The sequence below is a fragment of the Phacochoerus africanus genome, chromosome 3 (genome assembly GCF_016906955.1).
Source record: "Phacochoerus africanus isolate WHEZ1 chromosome 3, ROS_Pafr_v1, whole genome shotgun sequence".
Taxonomy (NCBI): domain Eukaryota; kingdom Metazoa; phylum Chordata; class Mammalia; order Artiodactyla; family Suidae; genus Phacochoerus; species Phacochoerus africanus.
Genome location: NC_062546.1, coordinates 141618196 through 141640822, shown reverse-complemented (window position 1 = coordinate 141640822; position 22627 = coordinate 141618196). Strand labels below are relative to the sequence as shown.

General features: G+C 40.4%; 1 protein-coding gene across 4 annotated transcripts in view; it reads right to left on the bottom strand.

Moving 5' to 3' along the window:
- Positions 1 to 19068, bottom strand: part of UBR3 (ubiquitin protein ligase E3 component n-recognin 3) — a 221850-nt gene extending 202782 nt beyond the window's left edge. For all 4 annotated transcript variants that reach the window (XM_047772845.1, XM_047772846.1, XM_047772847.1 and 1 more), the window contains exon 1: positions 18467 to 19068. In XM_047772845.1, the coding sequence (XP_047628801.1) occupies positions 18467 to 19011 (545 nt within the window). In that variant the 5' untranslated portion in view covers positions 19012 to 19068. The remainder of the gene's footprint in view (positions 1 to 18466) is intronic.
- Positions 19069 to 22627: the final 3559 nt, after the last annotated feature.

Genomic DNA, 22627 nt, shown 5'->3' with positions numbered 1-22627 from the left:
CCCTGGACTCACTCAGTGGGATAAGGATCCAGCATTGCTGTAAGCTGTGGTGTAAGTCACGGAGGAGGTTCAGATCTGGCACTGCTATGGCTGTGGCTGTGGCATAGGCCAGAAGCTGCAGCTCCAATTCAACCAGAAATTTCCATTGCCACAGGTACAGCCCAGAAAAGAAAAAAAAAAGAAAAAGAAAATGGCTCTCCTATTAACAGACATGTGAGTGACACATCTTGGAAGTGGATCCTCCCATCCCAACAAGCCTTCAGAAGACTAATGCCAGCCAAGATCTTGATTACAACCTCGTGAGAGACATTATGCCATAACCACACACTTAAGCCACTTCAGAATCCTTGGTACATAAACAGTATATGATAATAAATGTCTGTCATTTTAAGTACTATCAACCAAAAAGAGCTAAGCGTCAATGACAGAGCACTATATATATATACCCAACAACATCTGGACACTCACTCCACTGCTTGTAAAATACGTATCAATATATTTCTCTTTGGGGATTTCTCTTGTGGCTCAGCAGGTTAAGGATCTGGTGCTGTCCCTTCAGTGACGCAGGTCACTGCTGTGGCATGGTCAATCCCTGGCCCAGGAACCTTCACATGGCACAGGTGGAGCCAAAGAAAAATTTTCTTTTTCTAAATTTTTTAGAAGCAAGGGGTATTATTAATTCACAGAATCATATAATTACCTTAAGCATACAGACAGTATTTTCAAATAATCACTGTGTACATTTATCAACATTTACATTGACTACCTTGCATAGGATTAGCACAGGAAGTACCTTCCCAGTGTATATAACTACTCTCCATTCCCCTCCCATTATGAACTGAAGTGAGGTGCCCTAACATTCATACACTGAAGTCCTAACTCCCAGTGTGACTATATCTGGAAACAGGGCCACCAAAAAGGTAATTAAAATTAAATGAGGTCACAAGGTGGGACTCTAGTCCAACAGAACTGGTGTCCTTTTTAGGAGAGAGACACGAGGCATACGTGCATACAGAAGGAAGGCCATGTGAAAACACAGAAAGAAAGCACACAGCTGCAGGCCAAGGAGAGAGGTGTCAGGAGAAACCAAACTTGGCAGCACCTTGATCCATACTCCAGAAATTTCTATTGCTTAAGTCCCCTAGTTTGTGGTACTATGTTAATGATAGCAAGCAGACTACTTACATTCCCTCAGTAAGACATGACTGCCTAAACACACAATGGAGCCAGCCTACTGGCCAACAGTAAAATTAATCAAAACCAGAGATTAATGGCAATGCTGACAAGCAAAAAATATCAAAAAAGGATATATGCATCTTATCAACTTTGTGGGACTGAAGCATTTAAAACTGACATTACATAAAGTATGCTCTCAGACCACAAAGTAATTAAACTGGAAATCAGTAACAGACAAACCTAAAAAATTCTCCAAAGTTTGGAAATCAATAACACACCTGTAAATAATATAAGGACCAAAAAACAAAAAAATCACATTGGGACAATTTTCTAATACCTATCATATTTGCAAAGACCACAAGTTTGATGACATATTGTCCTGGCTAGGTAGTAAAGTGATGCATATTCTCATTCCACTGCTGGAGAGAGTGTAAATAAACATACCGAATGTAAGGACTACCATAAGTATAAATGCACACCTATTTGACCCAATCATTTGAGGAGATGAAAGTCAGGATTGCTTAATTCTTAATCTGGAACTTTTGTCCACCATAAACTACAGTCAAAGAAAGAATTTTCACATGATGTCCAAGTTAAAGAGATATGCTGGAAGACACAGGCTACCCGAAATAAAAAAAATTTTTTTTAAAATAGTGCAATTCCCTTAGCTTTCAATGGTTTGAAGAAATAATCAAAGAGAATATCATAATCCAGGCTAATTTTAAAAATCTGACCCAATGGGAAGTATAGACCGGCACCTGGCCAGGGACCACAGCCTTGGGACACACCCAACCAGGGGTGATTAAGAACTCAGCCTGCAAACCCACCCAATCAGTGGTCCAAATAGCTGCACCACTCAGGCTGGAAGCAGAGTCTGTGACCCTGCCCAACTAGAGGTGATTATGGAGCCCAAGCAGTAGCCACATTTGACCACAGAGCCAAGCCAGAAGCCCCACCCACATAAGGAGCCCAGCCAGCAGATTCATCCACACGTGGAACCAAGCCATCAGGTCCCTCCCGACCTCAATGGAGGGGCAGTGGCCCCACCTCACTGGACACCCTGAAAGCGAATGCTGCCTTCTAGTGTACACCATCAACTGGTCCATCCAGAATATCAAGCTGGGTTGACTAGAAATATTTCCCTGCAAAAATGAACCCAAAAAGAACACTTCCTCAAATGCCCAGATGCCAACACAAGGATAGAAGGATCACAAAGAAATCAAAAAAACCTAATACCATCATAGGAAATTAATAAACCTCCAATAACTGACCCTGAAGAAATAGAGATTTATGGATTGATGACAAGGAATTCAAAACAATACTCAAATAAACTTTGTGAACTATAAGAAAACACAAATAAAGTAAGTAAAAGTAAGGGGAAAATATATTAATAAAATGAGTTCAAAAGCCATAGAAGTCATTTTTAAAAATAAACAGAAATCCTACAGCTGAAGAATATAATGACTGAAACTAAAAAACCTAACATAAAACTTCAACAGCAGACTTTAATCAAGCTGAAGAAAGAATCAGTGAACTCAAAGACAAGTCCTCTGAAGTTACCCACCCAGAAAAGCAAAAAAAAAAAAAAAAGAGAGAAAGAAAGATGAGAATGAATGAAGAAAGCCGAAAGGACACACGGGACAACATTCAAAGAACAAATACATGCCTTATGGGAATCACAGAAAGAAAAGCAAGAGATGGAGACCAAAAGTTTACTTAAAGATATAATGGCTGAAAACTTTCCAAACTGGGGAAATAAATGGACATCCAGATTCACGAGGTCTTAAAGTCCCTAAGTAGGTTGAGCCCAAAAACAGCTGCACTGAAACACACTGTAATTAAGTTATCAAAAGTCCAAGACAGGAGTTCCCCTTGTGGTTCAGCATAATGAAGCCAACTAGTACCCATGAGGATGCAGGTTTAATCCCTGGTCTCGCCAAGTGGCTTAAGGATCCAGCATTGCTGTAAACTGCAGTGCGGGTCACAGACAGGGCTTGGATCCCATGTGGCTGTGGCTGTGGTGTAGGCTGGCAGCTGCAATTCTGATTCAATCCCTAGCTAAGGAACTTCCATATGCCCCAGGTGCAGCCCTTTAAAAAAGTAAAAAATAAAAAATAAAATAAATTCCATGAGCAAAAAAAAAAAAGCAAATAAAGGAAGCAAACCTTAGATAAGGAAAAAAACAATCAAAATATCTGAACCAATATTTTCCCTAAGAAGAGAAATGAACGGGAGTTCCCGTCATGGCTCAGTGGTTAACGAATCCGACTAGGAACCATGAGGTTGCGGGTTCGGTCGCTGCCCTTGCTCAGTGGGTTAAGGATCCAGCATTGCCACGAGCTGTGGTGTAGGTCGCAGGTGCGGCTCCAATCCCACGTGGCTATGGCTGTGGCGTAGGCTGGTGGCTACAGCTCCAATTCAACCCTTAGCCTGGGAACCTCCATATGCCACAAGAGCAGCCCAAGAAATGGCAAAAAGACAAAAAAATTAATTAAATAAAATAATTATGCTGAGTAAAAGACACCAGATCAAATAGGTGTGTGTGTGTGTGTGTGTGTGTGTGTGTGTGTGTGTGTATCTCCACATCAGGCTGCCTAAGTCTGTCCTGCCTTTGAGGACTATTTGTGTTGAATCATCAATAATAGAGACAATGAACATTTTAGGTATTCAGATGAAAGGAAAACAAAGTAAGAAAAATGGAAATGGGAAAGAAAAGGTTTTCCTCCTCTATTTGAAGCTGTATACATTAATTAACTTTTTAATAATTCAGGGTTAAAAGGTAAAAACAAGATGTTGAATTCTCACTGAAAAAGTCAAGAAATCCTGAATGTATTGTTGTTTTTCTGCTGATTATCTAAAAATGGTGCCCTAATTTAGGTTCTGAGAAACATTTTTTTAAGTCATTATATGAGGAGTTTCCCATCATGGCTCATCCATGAGGATGCAGGTTCAATCCCTGGCCTCCCTCAGTGGGTTAAGGATCTGGTGTTATCATGAGCTGTGGTGTAAGTCACAGACACAGCTCAGATTTGGTGTTGCTTCGGCTGTCGTATAGGCTGGCAGTGCAGCTCCCATTTGACCCCTAGCCTGGGAACTTCCATATGCCATGGGGGCAGCCCTTAAGAGACTAAATAAGTAATAATAAATAAAATAAAAAGACAAATAATACAAACTAGTGCAGAAAAACTGGATTTTTAATTTAAAGCTTTTTACAACACTATTATGATGATGAAAAGTAACAAGGTGAAAAGACACAGGCCCCAGAATGAAAAATGAAATTAGGAATTCACATAAACGAAGCTCAGTATTTAGCATATTTAGTCTTAAAACTCGGAGTTCCTGTTGTGGCACAGGGGTTGACAAATCTGACTGGGAACCATGAGGATGCGGGTTCCGTCCCTGCCCTTGCTCAGTGGGTTGAGGATCCGGCATTGCCGTAAGCTGTGGTGTAGGCTGCAGACTCGGCTCGGATCCTGTGTTGCCGTGGCTCTGGTGTAGGCTGGTGGCTACAGCTCTGATTAGACCCCTAGCCTGGGAATCTCCATGTGCCGCGGGAGCGGCCCTAGAGAAGGCAAAAAGACAAAAAAAAAAAAAAAAAACACTCAGTGAGATAAAACAAAAAACCCAGGGAATTCCCCCTGTGGTGCAATAGGTTAGTGCGAGTGCAGCCATTAAAAAAAAATGTTCACTATAGCCCTTTTGGAAACAGTGACAAATACAAAGCATCAGCAAAGAAATAGATAAGCAAACTGTGGTTTAATCACACTGTAACTGTTTAATAATAATTTGAAGTGAATGAACTAGTCTATATTAGCAACATGATAAATGAAAAAGGCATGTTGCAAAAGGATTCATATAATGTAAAATATTTTACGTAAAATTTTCACACTAAAACAATTTATATGTGTGTGTGTATAGACATAGTTTAAATGTAGTACATTTAAGTATATGTAAAAGTAGAGCAAGCATGGATATAATACATGAATTCCAAGATAATGGTAACCCCTGGGGAGGGAAAGAGAAAGGAAGGACGAAGAGGATGACCTTTAGTTTTTTGATTGAAAAAAGCTCTAAGGCAAATATGACTAAAGGTTGACCACTATTAATCTCAGTGGTAAGTACAAAGGTATTTGTTATATTATCTTGATAATTCATGTATCCTGAAAAGTTTCATAGTTGTAAATAGTTTTAAAGAACTTAACAGGACATAAAAATGATTAGAAAAAAATTATGACAAAAAGTACAGTGAACACAGAAAAGAAGATAAAGATTTCTTTAACTCTTCTTCCTCCAACCTCTCAGAACATAAGGAGTGTTGTGCTCCTTTGTTTGAATTCGTGACTTGAGTTAGATGAATACTGCTCTAGAGAAAATTCCAGATTCATAGGAAAGAAAATCTCACAAGTAATCCATTTATAAATACACAGACACATTCTAAAACTCCAAATATGTACAAAGAAGATATTAAAAAAAGAGGTAGTTATGGCACAGGTCTTCTACACCATCACATCTTTACTGAAAGTTTGTTAGTTGTAGGGATATAAACCAGAAAAGAAAATATTGTTAATTCAGAAAATCAAATCCTGCCATATGGTTTCACACTATACTTATGCTATAGGAGTGCTACCTCTACACATGAGCTTCACAGAAAAAATAAAACTCACCACTGGACTTTGCAAGGCAGGTTACAACATAAGAACATCAAGGACAGGACTACATACAGTGAGCTAAAAAAAAAAAAAAAAGTAGTGGAGAGGATCCCACTAGAAATGGAGAAGGTAATGTTGGCAGTGTAGGTGGAAAACACTGAAAGGGCTCCAGACTTTAGCCTAGAAAAAATGGGAAGCTATTTTAAGCAAAGAAGTGACACACATCAAGCAGAACTTTATATGAGTGAAGGTTAGACTGAACTGTGAAATTATTACAGGCAGGAAAACGGTAAATTTTCATGGAATAGGTTATGGCGTGATGAAGGCCTGGCCTAAAGTGACAGCAGAGAACGAAGAGAACAAATCTAAGATAAAGCAAAAGAAAATTCTTGGTACCAAGCATATAAGAAGAAGGGAAAGGGAAGAATCAGTGACACAAGCAGACACTGTTAGATATCTACCCCAAATCCATTCCTCTGTTTTTTGCCAGCCATGAAACAAAAAGACCAAATATAAACAAAGAGATGGAATGAAAGTTTATTAAAAAAAAAAAAAAAAGTCTGGCTCCCCAGTAACACCAATAAGCTGCTAAACGAGTTCTGAGATACAAAACAATAAATGTCTTCAAATGTCTTCAAAGTTTAAGCCACTAGTAGCTGGGATTTCTGACTGGGGGTTATGGGTGGGAAATGATACTTATTTTAAAAGAAACAAAAAAGGATGAAAGAAAAAGGAAAATCTACATGTAACTATTCTGGAGAGGTATAAATTGATTCAATTTTAGACACGCTGACATTAAGGTAATGAGAGGAATTCAAATGGACTACATTTTCCAAATTGGCGTGTCTCGAAAAATAATAACTTCCTGGATTTAACCAATGAACTGCAGGATATTCAAAGTTACAGATTTCTTTACCATAGGATTTCTTTAAGATGCACTGCAGATAGCCAAGAAAATACAGTCTGTAGTATTTTCTAAGTCTGACTACAGTACACCTCTCAGTAGATCTCTGTAAAACATGTCTAGAGATATAAGTATAACTTATTCTTCAAACATTAAGAGTAGAATACGCTAGAAAGAACTCTAATATATGAAAGGACAATACAATTAGAATAACACCTTTTTGGAGTTCAGCAGGTTAAGAATCTGACTAGCATCCATGAGGAGGCAGGTTCAATCCCTGGCCTCACTCGGTGGCTTAAAGGATCCAGTGTTGCCATGAGCTGCAGTGTAGGTCACAGACACAACTCACGGCCCAAGTTGCTGTGGCTGTGGCACAGGCCGGCAGCTGCAGCTTTGACCGGATCCCTAGCCCGGAAACTTCCATAGGCCACAGGTGCGGCCCTTTTAAAAAAAAAAAAAAGAATAACACCATTTTGCAAACTCTAATAAAATAATGAATCTAGACAATGATAATAAATACATGCTACAGTCTTTAACATAGGAGGTCCCTGATGGCCTAATAGGTTAAGGACTTGGCATTGTCACTGCTATGGCTCAGGTCATTGCTGTGGTACAAATTCAACCCCTGGAACTTTCACATGCTGTGGGCTCAGCCAAAAAAAAAAGAAAAAAAAAGAAAATCTTTAACATGACAGGGGACTTTAAAACAAATGGATTGGGCTGACAAACCTGAACCCACTGATCAACCTAACACTTACTAAAGAGACAAGGAGACATTCTGTAGCTCCTGCTGTGATTCCAGAGGAAGTTAAAAACACCATTAAAAGTTTTCTAGCACCCCTCCAAAAATAGAACCTAAAATTTCATCAAGAATCCAGATGTAACTACTAATTTATAGAAAAGAATGGGCAGAGAAACAAGTTAAATATCACAGAGGTGCAATTAGGAAATTCCAGAATGTGGGTTTCTTCAACTAATAAACTACAAAGAAGGAAGAGGGGAGAACATAAATTAAGAGTATAAGAACAAAATATAACATTAGGACCTTTTTGCATCCTAATCCTAAATCAACCCTCAGAAATCATTTATGAGACAAGAAGGAAAATCTGAACACTCACTGGATATTTGAAGACATTAAGAAATAACTTCGAATATTTTAGGTGTGGTAATGGCACTATAATTGTTCTTTTAATTGTGATAAAATACATATATCATAAAATTTATCATTTTTAAAATGTTTTAAATTTTATTGAAGTGTAATTGATTTGCAATGTGTGAATTTCTTCTGTAGAGCTAAGTGACTCAGTTATACATTCTTTTTCAAATTGTTTTCCATTATGGTTTATCACAGGATATTGAATACAGTTCCTAGTGCTATTTAGTAGGAACTCATTGTTTATCCATCCTATATACAACAGTTTGTCTCTGCTAATCCCAAACTCCCAATCCTTCCCCCCCTCCACTGCTCCTTCTCCTTAGCAACTACAAGTCTACTCTCTGAGTCTGTTTTTGTTTTATAGATATGCTGATTTATGTCATATTTTAGTTCCACATAAATGGAACTCTTTCTGACTTACTTCACTCAGTATAAAAATCTCTAGGTCCATCCATGTTGCTGTAAATGGCATTACATCATTCTTTTTAAAATTTTTTATTATAGTTGATTTACCATGTTCTGTCAATTTCTGCTGTACAACAAAGTGACCCAGTTATACACATACATTCTTTTTCTCATATTATTGTCAATCATGCTCTATCACAAGTGACTGAATATAGTTCCCTGTGCTATACAGCAGGACCTCATTACTCATGCATTCTAAATGTAATAGTTTGCATCTACTAAACCCAAACTCCCAGTCCAGTCCACTCCCTCCCACTCCCCCCTTGGCAACCACATGTCCGTTCTCTGTCTTTGAGTCTGTTTCTGTTCTGTAGATAAATTCATCTGTGTCATATTTTAGATTCCACACATAAGTGGTATCAGATGGTATCTGTCTTTCTCTGACTTACTTCACTTAGTATGAGTCTCTAGTTGCATCCATGTTGCTGCAAATGGCATTATTTCATTCTTTTTAATGGCTGGGTAATATTCCAGGGTGTGCGTTATCACATCTTCTTTATCCATTCACCTGTCTATGGACATTTAGGTTGCTTCCATGTCTTGGCTATTGTAAATAGTACTGCTGTGAACACTGGAGAGCAGGTATCTTTTCAAATTATGGTTTTCTCTGAAATATATACCCAGGAGTGGGATCGAAGGATCATATGGCAACTCTATTTTTAGGAGGGTTTTGTTTTCTGTTTTTTGTTTTTTTCTTTTTACATCCTCACCTATAGCATATGAAAGTTCCCAAGCTAGGGGTCGAATCAGAGCTGCAGCTAAAACCTATGCCTCAGCGTGTGATACTGCCGGATCCTTAACCCCCTGAGCAAGGCCAGGGATTGAACCCACATCCTCAGACATCAGGTCCTTAACCCACTGAGCCACAACAAGAACTTCTGTTTATAGTTTTTGAGGAATCTCCATGCTATTTTCCACAGTGGTTTTACCAATTTACATTCCTACCAACAGTGTAATAGGGTTCTCTTCTCTCCACACCCTCTCCAGCATTTATTATTTACAGACTTTTTAATGATGGCCATTCTGATTGGTGTGAGATGGCACCTCACCATAGGTTTGATTTGCATTTCTCTAATAATTAGCAATAAGAATCTTTTCATGTGCCTACTGGCCATCTGTGTGTATTCTTTGGATAAATCCTGTTTAGATCTTCTGCCCATTTTTCAGTTGGGTTGTTTCTTATTGTTGTTAATGAATTGTACAAGCTGTTTGTATATTTTGGAAATTAAGCTCTGGTTGGTGGCATCATTTGCTAATATTTTCTCCCAGTCCTTATGTTGTCTTTTCATTTTGTTTATTTCTTCTGCCGTGCAAAAGCTTGTAAGTTTGATTAGAACTCTAAAAGCTTGTAAGTTTGATTAGGTCCATTTGTTTATTTTTGCTTTTATTTCTATTGCCTTGGAAGACCGACCTAAGAAAACAATGGTACAATTTATGACAAAGAATGTTTTGCCTATGTTCTCCTCTAGGAGTTTTATGGTATCTTGTCTTATATTTAAGTCTTTAAGCCATTTTGCCTTTATTTTTACCTACGGTAGGAGGGTGAGTTTTAACTTCATTGTAACCTTTTTTTTTTTTCCTTTGGCCATAGGGTGCAGCAGCTTGACAGAGATCTCAATTCCCACACCAGGGATTGAACCCAGGACACAGTGGTGAAAGCACCAAACGCCAATCACTAGACCACCAGGGAACTTCCCATTTCAACCATTTTTAAGTGTACAATTCAGTGTCATCAAGGATATTCATGTTGTGCAACCAGCACTACTATCCAACTCAAGAACATTTTTATCTTCCCAAACTGAAACTCTACCAATTAAACAATAACTCCCCACTGACCCCTTCCCCCAGCCTCTGGCAATCACCACTCTACTCTCCGTCGCTATGAATCAGACTATTGCAGGTACTTTATATAAATAGAATCATACAGTATTTGTCTTTTTGTGTCAGGCTTATTTCAGTCAACATAAGGTTTTCAAGGCTAATCCATATTGTAGCATCTGTTTGAATTTCATTCCTTGTAAAGGCTGAATAATATTCCATCTTATGTATATGCTACATTTTGTTTATCCATTCACCTGTCAATAGACATTTGGGTTATGTCTTATTTTTAAGGGTTCATATCTCTTTATTAAAATATATACTCAAATATTTACAAATTTATAAGATATCTGAGATTTGTTTCAAAACACTCCAGTTTGGGATGGAAGGGCATCGGGGAAAAGGATAATAGATGAAACAAGATATCACTTTCCACTTTCCAGATTAACAAAGATCAGAAAAGTTGATAACACCATGTATACCATCCAAGATGCAGGGAAACATGCTCTTTCATATATTGTTGGTAGGACTGTAAATTAACTTATGGAGGGCTCTAACAAAGCTTAAAATGGAAAAAAATTTCCATTAACCAAGATATAACTTCTGGAAATTTATCCTCACACATATACTCACACACATACACAAAGAAGTATATATAGGAATAATGACTGCAACAATATTTACCAAAAAAAAAAAAAAAAAAAGCCCAAGACAACAAACAACTTATATGTCTATCAGTAGGAAACTGACTGAATAAATTATAGTAAAATACAGAGAGTCAAAAATGAAATAGAATACAATTTAACTTTAGGAGTTCCTGTCATGGCACAGCAGAAACAAATCCAACTAGGAACCATGAGCTTTCAGGTTCAATCCCTGGCCTCACTCAGTTAAAGATTTGGCGTTGCTGTGAGCAGTGGTATAAGTCGCAGACATGGCTCAGATCCTCTGTTGCTATGGCTGTCATGTAGGCCAGCAGCTACAGCTCCAATTCAACCCCCAGCCTGGGAACCTCCATATACTTCCGGTGCAGTCCTGGGGGAAAAAAAAGAATACGGAGTTCCCATCGTGGCACAGTGGTTAACAAATCCGACTAGGAACCATGAGGTTGCAGGTTCGGTCCCTGCCCTTGCTCAGTGGGTTAACGATCCGGCGTTGCTGTGAGCTGTGGTGTAGGTTGCAGTCACGCTCAGAGCCCGAGTTGCTGTGGCCCTGGCGTAGGCCAGTGGCTACAGCTCCGATTAGACCCCTAGCCTGGGAACCTCCATATGCCACAGGAGCGGCCCAAGAAATAGCAAAAAGACAAAAAAAAAGAATGCAATTTAACTTTAAAAAAAGAAAATGAAATGGTTCTGTATACTAAGAAGAGACAGTGTCCAATAAATATGCTCGGGGGAAAAAAGCAAGTTACAGCAGAGTATATCGCTATTCAGCCACACATTAACTGCTTCCATTTCTGGCATTACCACACACCAAATAACCTAAAGACTTCTCACAAGAAAACACCTAGAAATGCTGAGTGAATCATACTTAAAAGATTTTAAAGGTATAACTAAGCTCGAAATAAAGTAAGGGAAATCTCTCACTGAGGAGTGGGATAGAGGAAAGAGAAACCTTTACTTTATCCACCTATTTTTATGTTATAAACCAATAAGTATTACTTTTAAAATTAAAAAGAAATCATTCCTGAAGTACACTGAAAAAAAGACGCTATAGACTTAATAATCCATGCCATCTCCTGAATAAAGCAATGTAATCTCAAGGCAAATTTTCAGGCAAAAGAGCCAGTATTTTATTCAATTTAATTCAACATTTACTAAGTACCTACTAAGTGCAAAAGCCTTTGATTAATAATAGCAAGAGAAGGTTCCTATTTTTTAGAGTTTACAATCTGTGAGGGAAAATAATGAAGGAAGCAAAAAAGAAATCCATAATACAGGGATAGATCATGAAAATGGTCACCCTTTGCTTCGAAATTTGAAAAATAGGGGTACTCTCCTGGCTTAGTGGGTTAAGGACCTGTCATTGTCACTACTGTGGCTCTGGTTACAGTCATGGCACGGGTTGGATCCCTGGCCCCAGAAACTTCTGCTGCCAAAAAAAAAATTTTTTTTTTGAAAAATAAATGTTTCAAATCTCAATTTCTGATTTGTACCATCAAAACCTCAAACCATTCACACATTATCTTAAAAATTCCATTATTTTCCTTTTTTTTTAACTCAGCCCTCCATCAATCATTTGTGACAATGAATTGCACTTACATTAGTGGCAAAACTATGCAGTTATACATATAGCTTTTTGTTTTCTCTTTAGGCCACACTTCTGGCATATGAAATTCCCAGGCCAGGGGTTGAATGGGAGCTGTAGCTGAGGCCAAGGTACAGTAATGGCAACCCCAGATCCAAGCTGCATCTGTGACCTACACCACAGCTTGTGACAATGCCAGATCATTAATCCACTGAGTGAGGCCAGGGATGGAACCCATATCTGGGTCTCTAACATGCTGAGCCACAATAGGAACTCTCATACAATTATTAATGCAGAGTTTCTATAGGCCTGGTAATCTCTTCCCACAAATGAATTCTCAGTTGTTTTCTTCCTTTTATTTGTACACCTGTTAAATATCATCACATTGATTATACACTAATCAAAAACAACTGAATCCTCCTTCCATATTTCTATAATTATAAATTTGAAAATTAAATAGAAATAACAGGTTATGATGGATCCAAGATTCGACTCTTTCCTATCTCCAACGCTACAGCATCCTACTCTCAACAGTCAGACACTTGGGAAAAGGATTAAGGCACAGCAAGGTTTCTTCTCTTTTACTAAGAACATGATACAGAGGAAAACAGAATCCTCCTAAAAGTTTACCAAATGGGATTTACAAACTTCTATGGCAGTTAAAATAACAAAATGCTCCCAAATCAAAACATCTTCAATCTTTAGCGATCTAAAAGGATTTTAAGAAATATCAAAAACTGAGAAATGCTAAATACATTCCACCCATGCAAGGGTTGTCCAGTTTTGCCCACCAGGAATATTGATATAATTTGTTGATGATTCCCAATTCTAAAAAGTTTCAGAGGTAGCCTTTTAACCTGCATTGCTTGCTAATATCCTCAGGGCAGTAGATAAGGTGTATAGCCTGGAGGAATTATTCTATCCAACCCAAAGAGTTGTCGAAATTTCAGAATAATCAAATGGCCACAGTATTGTTTATTGTTCACTCTTGCCCTTCATGAAATTGGGCAAGGCAACTACTGGCATGTACAGGCAATAGCTATGCATTGCAGAGAGGCAATAAATCTTTAAGCACTATATCATTTCATAGAGGGTTGCCAGACTGACACAAATATAAGAATCTACAAGATTCAGTAAAGGCAGACGCTATAAGACTAGGATGCAGACTAACCACAGCTCAGATGCCCTAAACCTGTACACGTACCTTCAAAGAAACTCACTGAGATATTTCTGCTCCTGCACTGAAGCATCACAATGAGAGATCAGATAGGCATCTCATCCAGATCAATCTGATAATTATACTATGTGTTCTAAAATTCAAAAAAGAATCAGAGTTCCCGTTGTGGCACAGCAGAAGTGAATCCAACTAGGAACCATGAGGTTGCGGGTTCATTCCCTGGCTGTGGTGTAGGTCGCAGACGCGGCTCAGATCTGGCATTGCTGTCGCTCTGGCATAGGCCGGCAACTGTAGCTCTGATTAGACCCCTAGCCTGGGAACCTCTATATGCTGCGGGTGCGGCCCTAAAAGGACAAAAGACAAAAAAAAAAAAATCAATACTCTTTCCCACCCTCACATTCTTTGGCGGAGGATGGGGGGTTTCCTCCTAAATGCTAACCTAGTCTAGGAAGTAAAAAATGTCTAAGTATCAGTACAGAATTGTTCCAATTTCTCTGCTTTGAAACCTCACTTTTGTTTCTTGTTTCTTTTTTTTTTTTTTTGGCCACACTCTCAGTATGTGGATTTCCCAGGCCAGGTTTTGGCCCAAACTGCTATAGTGACGATTCCAGATCCTTAACTGCTGCACCACAAGAGAACTCCTGAAATTCATCTTAAGTTTTTTGTTTTTTGTTTTTATTTTAAGTAAGTCTTTAAAAAGGAAAAGAAACGAAACTATAAATAACAATGGCAGGGATTTCCCATTGTAGCTCAGTGGGTTAAGAACCTGACTAGGATCATAAGCATTCAGGTTCAATCCCTGGCCTCAGTCAGGGGGTTAAGGATCCAGCTTGCCCTGAGCTGTGACATAGGTCGAAGACACAGCTCAGATCCCGAGATGCTGTGGCTGTGACAAAGCTGCAGCTCTGATTCAACTCCTAGCTTGGGAACTTCCATATGCTGCAGGTTCAGCCCTAAAAAGAAAAAAAAAACTGGATATTAAAAAAAAGAGTTCCCACTGTGGCACAGTGGTTTAAGAATCCAACTGCAACAGCTCAAGTCTTTGTAGAGGGGAGGGTTCAATCCCCAACCTGGGGCAGTGGGTTAAAGGATCCAGCTTTGTCACAGCTATGACGTAGGTGGTTGCAGCTTTGGCTCTTATCAATCCCTGCCCTGGGAACTTCCATATTTGAGTGCATCAGTGCGGAGTAGGGAGGGAGAGTATAATACAGGGTAATGAACCAAAGGACCAATAAGAATGCTATTTGTAGGAGTTCCCGTCACGGCTCAGTGGTACAGATCTCAACTAGAATCCATGAACATTTGGGTTTGATCCCTGTCCTCGCTCAGTGGGTTGGCGTTGCCATGAGCTATGGTGTAGGTCACAGACTGGGATCTGGCGTTGCTGTGGCTGTGCAGGCCGGCAGCTACAGCTCCCATCTGACCCCTAGCCTAGAAACTTCCACAGGCTGCGGGTGCAGCCCTTTAAAAAAAAAAAAAAAAAAAACCTATCTCTAGAGGCAACAGAACGAAATGTTGAGCTGTCAGGCTCTGGAGCCAGCATGCCTAGCCAGCTGCTTATATAATCCTAAGCAAGTTTCTTAAAACTCTGTGCCACATTTTCCTTTTCTATACAATGAAGATAATAACAGTAACAATCTCAGGGTTGTTGATTAAATCAGTTAATCATGCAAAGCAGATTTTAATATATGACCACTATTTTCCAAATAGATGGATAAAAATCCAAAGTTTGGGGAGTTCCCTTGGTGGCAGAGGAGATTAAGAATCTGGTGTCACTGCAGTAGCCTCAGTTGCTGCTGTGGCATGGGTTCAATCCCTGGCCACTGAACTTTGCATGCCGCAGGCAAGGCCAAAAAAGAAAAAAGAAGAAAAAAACCCAGTACCACCTCACACGAGTCAGAATGGCCATCATTAGTAAGTCCACAAATAACAAACGCTGGAGAGGGTGTGGAGAAAAGGGAACCCTCCTACACTGTAGATAGAAATGTAAACTGGTACAACCACTACAGAGAACAGAATGGAGGTTCCTCAGAAAACTGAATACTGAACTACCATATGACCCAGCAATCCCACTCCTGGGCATATTTCTGAACAAAAGTAAAATTCAAAAAGATATATGCACCCCTGTGTTCACAGCAGCATATTCACAATAGCCAAGAAACAACCTAAATGTCCTAAATCTCCATCAACAGATGAATGGATTAAGAAGATGTGGTATATATACAATGGAATACTACTCAGCCATAAAAAATGAAATAATGCCATTTGCAGCAACTACAGATTATCATAATAAGTGAAGTTAGAAAAAGAAAGACAAATACCATATGACATCACTTACATGTGGAGTCTAAAATATAGCACAAATGAACCTATCTACAAAACAGAAACAGACTCATAGACATAGAGAACAGACTTGTGGTTGCCATAAAAGGGGGAAAGCAAGCGGGATGGACTGGGAGTTTGGGGTTGGCAGATACAAACTATTACACTTAGAATAGATAGACAATAAGGTTCTGCTATATAGCTCAAGGAACTATATCTACTCTCTTGGGGTAGACCATGATGGAAGATAATATAAAATCAGGGCAATAGATAGACAGACAGACAAGACAGAAAGACATATATACCTCGGTCACTTTGCTATATAGCAGAAATCAGTACACTATAAATCAAATATACTTTAATAAAAATATTCAACTAAAAAAATTTCAAAGTTTTAATAGCACTCTGTTGATGAGGCTGTCAGAATGCAGGGAGTCACATGCTATGCTTGCTACTAACCCTTATGGGGGGCAATCTGTAAGTTCCACTTAGAGAATTTAGCCCATTGATATTCTTGCACAGGTGTGAAAAGACAGGTATACCAGTTTATTTCATACTGAAGCCCAAATGTCCATCAAAAGTGATGATTAAATAAAAAATGGCAAACTCATGATGTGGAACACTATGCAGTTTTTTTTAAGTCGAGTACACTAATTAATGAGAACCTACTATATATAGCACAGGAAAATCTACTCAATAGTTTGTAATAACCTATAAGGGAAAAAAGAATGGATATATTTATAGGTATGACTGATTCACTCTGCCATACACTGAAACTAATACAACATTATAAGTCAACTACACTCCAATTAAGTTACTTTTAACTAAACAGAATACACTGATTTATTGACATGGAAAGACCCATTAAATAAGTGAAAACTGAAAGATGTATAGAACAGTGCATGTAATGTTACCTTTTGCATAAAAGGAGACTGAAAAATCAAAACACATATTCATCCTTGTTTGTTTTTGCACTGAGAAACTAATGGGAAGAAACTGGGCAGATGGGAGACAGGATGAGAGTGAAATTTCAAACTGTGCATCTTTTTATTTTATTGTTTTCCTTTTTTAACTACATAAATATTTTACCTATTCAATTATTCAATTTTTAAAGCATTTTTAAGTGTCAGGCATACACTTTAAGCTCAAAAATGTTAACTGCAATTATTATTATTGTTGTTAGCAACAGCAGTATTATAAATATTATCATTATTAGCAAGCTCAATATACCTTCTTTCTGAAGCTTTTTTCTTACTCCCTCTGCACAGAAGGCTCCTCTAACTCCCAGACTATTTAAGGAATTTATCATTTTCTACTCTAGCGTAAGCAGCTTAAGGGGTAGGTCAATGTCTTGTTCATTTGTAATACCCTGGGAGCCTTGCTTGTACCTAGTAGATACAAACATACAAACCTTATGGAGAAACAGTAACCTACAAATACTCCAAAGAAAATAGTGGCCATTTCTATAGGGATTATACTCTATTGTTAATTATAAGACTTGAAAATTGAAAAACTTGAATGACTGGATTTGCTAACATTCTTTCAACTACTGAATGAGTGCCCAGCCAAAATCTCCTCTCTTGGACTAAGTTTCTTCTTTTCCCAGGACTTCCCCCAGACACTGGCACTACGTCCTAAGCTAAGACACAACATGTACCAACTCTTTAACTCACTGCAATCTCTGAAATATCTTTTGTCCTAAATCCAAACACTCTAGTACATCACTTCTATCGAAAAAGCATTTGTTGGTGTTTCCTTTTAGACAGAGGCTCACATATTAGTTAGTGAATAAAGTGCCCTTTTAACTGGAGAAGACCTAACACTTGATTCCTAGCTCGCTTGGTGTTTTGTTTGCTCTTCTGGTATGGAGGGTATTCTATAACTGCTCGCTCAGTAGCTCATTTCTAGATGTCATTCCAGCACACCAAATACTCCACTGACAGCTCAACAGTCACTTTTCATGCATGCCCCTCCCCTTCCCTCCTCCCTCAACCCCCATCAGCTCAAGAGCTCCTTACTGACACACTGACAGTTCAGAAGTCCCTTTGCACAAGCTGTCCTCCCCTGAAGCTGCAAGGCCACCTCCCCGACTCTCATCATTTCGCGACCCAATTTGAGCCCCAATATCATCCCCTTCCCAGCCAATCCAAATCACATCATCAAGTTCTTCCCAAGAAACAGGCAGCTTTAAAGCCTTGCCCAACTAGTACACAATTGACAGCTCGACATCAGATTCCCCAAGTACTATTTCCTCCTCTCTCCCCTCCCATCCCACGCACTGTCTCTTTTCTCGCACTCACTCACTCACTCGCCTCGGCTTCCCCGAAAATTCACAGCCTCCTTCTCTAAACAAGCTCTCCGCTCTACCCCTACCCCATCCCCTTTGCACCGCTGACAGCTCAGTCATCTCCATCCCCGTGTAGCTGCACCCTTCCCAACTCCTCTCCCTTGACAGCTCAGGGTCGGCTCCGAGCTCCCCCTCTCCAAGGCCTCCCCAAACCTCGGCCTGGGCCTCCAGCGCTGCCCCCCGCCGGGGGGAGGGCTCCACTCACCCACTCTCCCGCATCACGTTGCTGTCCCCACAGTCACAGGCACCCCCGGCCTGGCTGCGGAACATGTTGAAGTCGTGTCCGGTGTGGTCACCCTGGTGGAAGCACTCGGCGCACAGCGACATGCAAGGGGAGATGCCGCACGTCCGGCAGCGGTAGGCCACGAAGTTGGCTGTCCAGACCAGGCCGCAGAGCGCCGCGGGGTCGTAGGCCCGCACTGCCGCGCAGAACTCGTCGTAGCCTCCGCCTCCAGCCAGAAGGCACTTACACCACTCCAGGGCCTCCTCCTCGGCCGCCCCCGGACCGCCCCCGCCGCTGGCCGCTGCCGCCTCCTCGCCGTCCGCAGCCGCTGCCAGTGGCCGCTCGGCGCTCAGCACCCGCTCCAGCAGTGCCTGCAGCTCCTCAGCACCTGCCCGGTTGTCCGGCCGGCTGAGGGCCGCCTTCAGGTGCGCGGCGGTGGCCGCCTTGTCCAGGGCCAGCCCCTGTGCGGGCACCTCGGGTTGGGATGACTGCGGCCCCCCGACGGCCGCCGCGGCCGCCGCCGCCATGATGAGAGCTCAGAATTTGGAGAGTCCAGGGCCGGCGGCTCCTCTGGGGAGGGTGGGGGAATTGACTGCTGCGACTGCTCGGCCCGCCCAACTCTCGCGATACCCCGGGGCTGCCGCGCACCTACGCCTGCGTCCCCGCCCCTGCACACGCCCCCTCCCGCCGGGTGCCAGCTTCCCGACCTTTTCGCCTGGGGTGGTCGTCCTGTGTCTTCCTCCAACCTCTTGGCTCTCAGCTATCGTTGAGAGCCGCTAAAATAAGGGACACGACTTAAAAAAAATTTAATGCGGGCAATATGGAAAACCTGTAATGGGGATAATTTTTCCTTTATTTACCTGGACTGTAGACATTATAGACAGTATCTTTCAGATACATTTTAGGCATCTACATTTCGTTTTAAGATGTAGATTACCACTTATCAAATCCTTGCTATTGAATTACAATTATTATTGAAAAAAACCTCCTAATGGCTCCCCTTGAATCAATTCTTTTTTTTATTAAAGCTGATTTACAGTGTGCCAATTTCTGCTGAACAGCAAAGCGACTCAGTCGTATATGTGTGTGTGTGTATGAATATATATTGTATATATTTACACACATGCATGTGGGTATGTGTATATATATATATTATTTTCCATCATGGTCTATCCCAGGAGATTGGATATAGTCGCCTGTGCTATACAGTAGGACTTCGTTTCCCCCGAATCAATTCTTACCGTTAACACTATTTCCAGTTTAATCTTTTTTTTTTTTTTGTCTTTGCTAGGTCCGCTGGGGCAGCATATGGAGGTTCCCAGGCTAGTGGTTTAATCGCAGCTGTAGCCGCCGGCCTACGCCAGAGCCACAGCAACGCGGGATCTGAGCGTGACTGCAACCTACACCACAGCTCACGGCAACGCGGAATCATTAACCCACCGAGCAAGGCCAAGGATGGAACCGCAACGTCATCGTTCCTAGTCGGATTCGTTAACCACTGAGCCACAACGGGGAACTCCTCCAGTTTAATCTTCTAACATACATTTTTTAGAGGATTAAAGTACATTATTACCATCACTCTCCTGTTCAAACTCTTTAGTGGAAACAAAAGGGAACTCCTTGAATCTTCTTTTAAAGTCCACTACAGTCACAGGTATCCCAACCTAACTTTCTATCATTATCTTTTGATTCTACTCCAAGTTTGCCATTTGAATGAGACTAACGGGGCTGTTTTATGTTTTCTGAAGATGCTTGATGCTTTCCTGCTTTTGCTCTTTATTGTTCCTAATTCCACTCCGTACAGTCACCCCACACCCCTATTCTAGCAATGTCTGCCCATTTAATTTCCCTTCTTCAAAAAAAAAAAATGGCTCTGAACTTTTTTGATGATATAGCCTATTGCCAGCACTGTGAAAAACTTCATCCCCACAGCATTGATAAATTTCTTAAGGGCAAAGAATGAATTTTCTTCATCATTGCCCATAAGTGTTCAAATATTTGATTATTGTTGTTAAATGGAACATAATTACAGTAGATAATGTTTGATGCATATTTCCTGTGTGCCTCATTCTTTCTATGGGTAACTTAACCCTCTCAATAATTCTATAAAGTAAGGAAACTAAAACATAAGGAGGTAATTTATGTGTCCCAAAAAGACACAACTGACAAATGAGAGGTGACTGAAATGCAGATCCATCTGAGTCCAAAGCTCTGCTCTTTCTACCACATCAATGCTTCCCAAACTTGCCTGACCCTAAGAATCAGCTGAAGTTTTACTCACAAAAACACATTCTGGGGCCCCATCTCAGACCCAGGGAATCAAAGTCTCCAGAGGTTACACTGCCGTATCTAGCAAAATCTGAATCTTAAAAGAGATCATCATTGATGATCCTTCCAGAACTAAAAATCTGCAGCATATTGAGTTCCTGTAGCTCACCTCCAGAGAGCTGGATGTATTATTAAAAGTAACTTAGTAACACATGACAAGAACAACCAAAAATGAAAAAAGCTGGAGTTCCCTTGTGGCCTAGCAATTTGGGACTGAGTGTTGTCATTGCTGTGGCTCAGGTTCCACCCCTGACCCTTGAACTTCCAAATGCCTTGGGGTATGGCCAAAAAAAGAAAACAGCTGTAGGAGAAGCAATCCAAGAAATTGGAGTAATAGTATTTCCAATCCATAACCAGTGCTATAAATGAATCTAGCATAACTAATATGTACTATTTCACATGTCCTGATCCTACATTAATAAAGCATTTCACAATCATCACTTAACAGCGGTAAATAATTCAAAAAATGCTCAATAATTCCCTTTATGAATCACCAAGTTATAAACCAAATGAAATCTAGGAACATTAGAACTAGTGTGTATTCACTAATCAGTGTCTATGGTTTCAGACAGTTGGGGAAGTGTGCTGATATCTGTCCAGGATTGCTTTCCTGTGAAGAAAAACAAGGGTGCGTGCTCCGCTTCACCATGATGATACACACTAGCAAATGCATCCTCATTTCAGCATTCCTCAATGGCCTGCACACAGTCTGTTTGACAGAAACGCAATTTCTACAAATTTCTACAAAATTCCACCACTTGTCACCAGTGCCTCTTTTTTCCTGCAACAAAAACAAACAAAAAAATTTAGGTGTTCCCACTGTGGTGCAGTGGATTAAAAATCTGACTACAGCAGCTAGGGTCACTGCAGATGGTTCAATCCCCAGCCAGGCACAATGATCCAGCGTTGCAGCAGCTGCAGTGTAGGTCACAGCTGCAGCTCAAACTCGGTCCCTGGCCTAGGAATTTCCACAGTCTCCAGCTGTAGCCATAAAAAATGATAATAATAATAATTAATAAAAATAAAGTTTAGGAGTTCCCATCGTGGCTCAGTGGTTAATGTATCCGACTAGGAACCATGAGGTTGTGGGTTAGATCCCTGGCATTGTGTAGGTCACAGCTGCAGCTCAAACTCGGTCCCTGGCCTAGGAATTTCCACAGTCTCCAGCTGTAGCCATAAAAAATGATAATAATAATAATTAATAAAAATAAAGTTTAGGAGTTCCCATCGTGGCTCAGTGGTTAACGTATCCGACTAGGAACCATGAGGTTGTGGGTCAGATCCTTGCGCATTGGGTTAAGGATCTGACGTTGCCATGAGCCTTGGTGTAGGTCGCAGACGCAGCTCAGATCCCCGAACTGCTGTGGCTGTGGCATAGGCTGGTGGCTACAGCTCCGATTCGACCCCTAGCCTGGGAACCTCCATATGCCATGGGAGTGGCCCAAGAAATGGCAAAAAAAAAAGACAAAAAATAAAAATAAAAAATAAAAAAATAAAGTTTCAATACTACCTCCTATTTCAGTTACATAGACACTAGAGTACACATACAGAAATCTGGACGTTTGCCAGATACCCCACCTACTTTGTTCATGATGCTCAAAATCAGAGAACCATTAAAATAACTGGTAATAATAAGAATAGAAATAACCCAAGTGAAGTATGGGCCAAAAATGTGAAAAAAAACATTTTACCAAAAAAGATATATAAGTGGCTAATAGACACAGAAAAGACACTCAGCATCATTAGTCAATAAAGAAATGCAAATTGGAGTTCCCTTCGTGGCTTAGCGGAAATGAATCTGACTAGCATTCATGA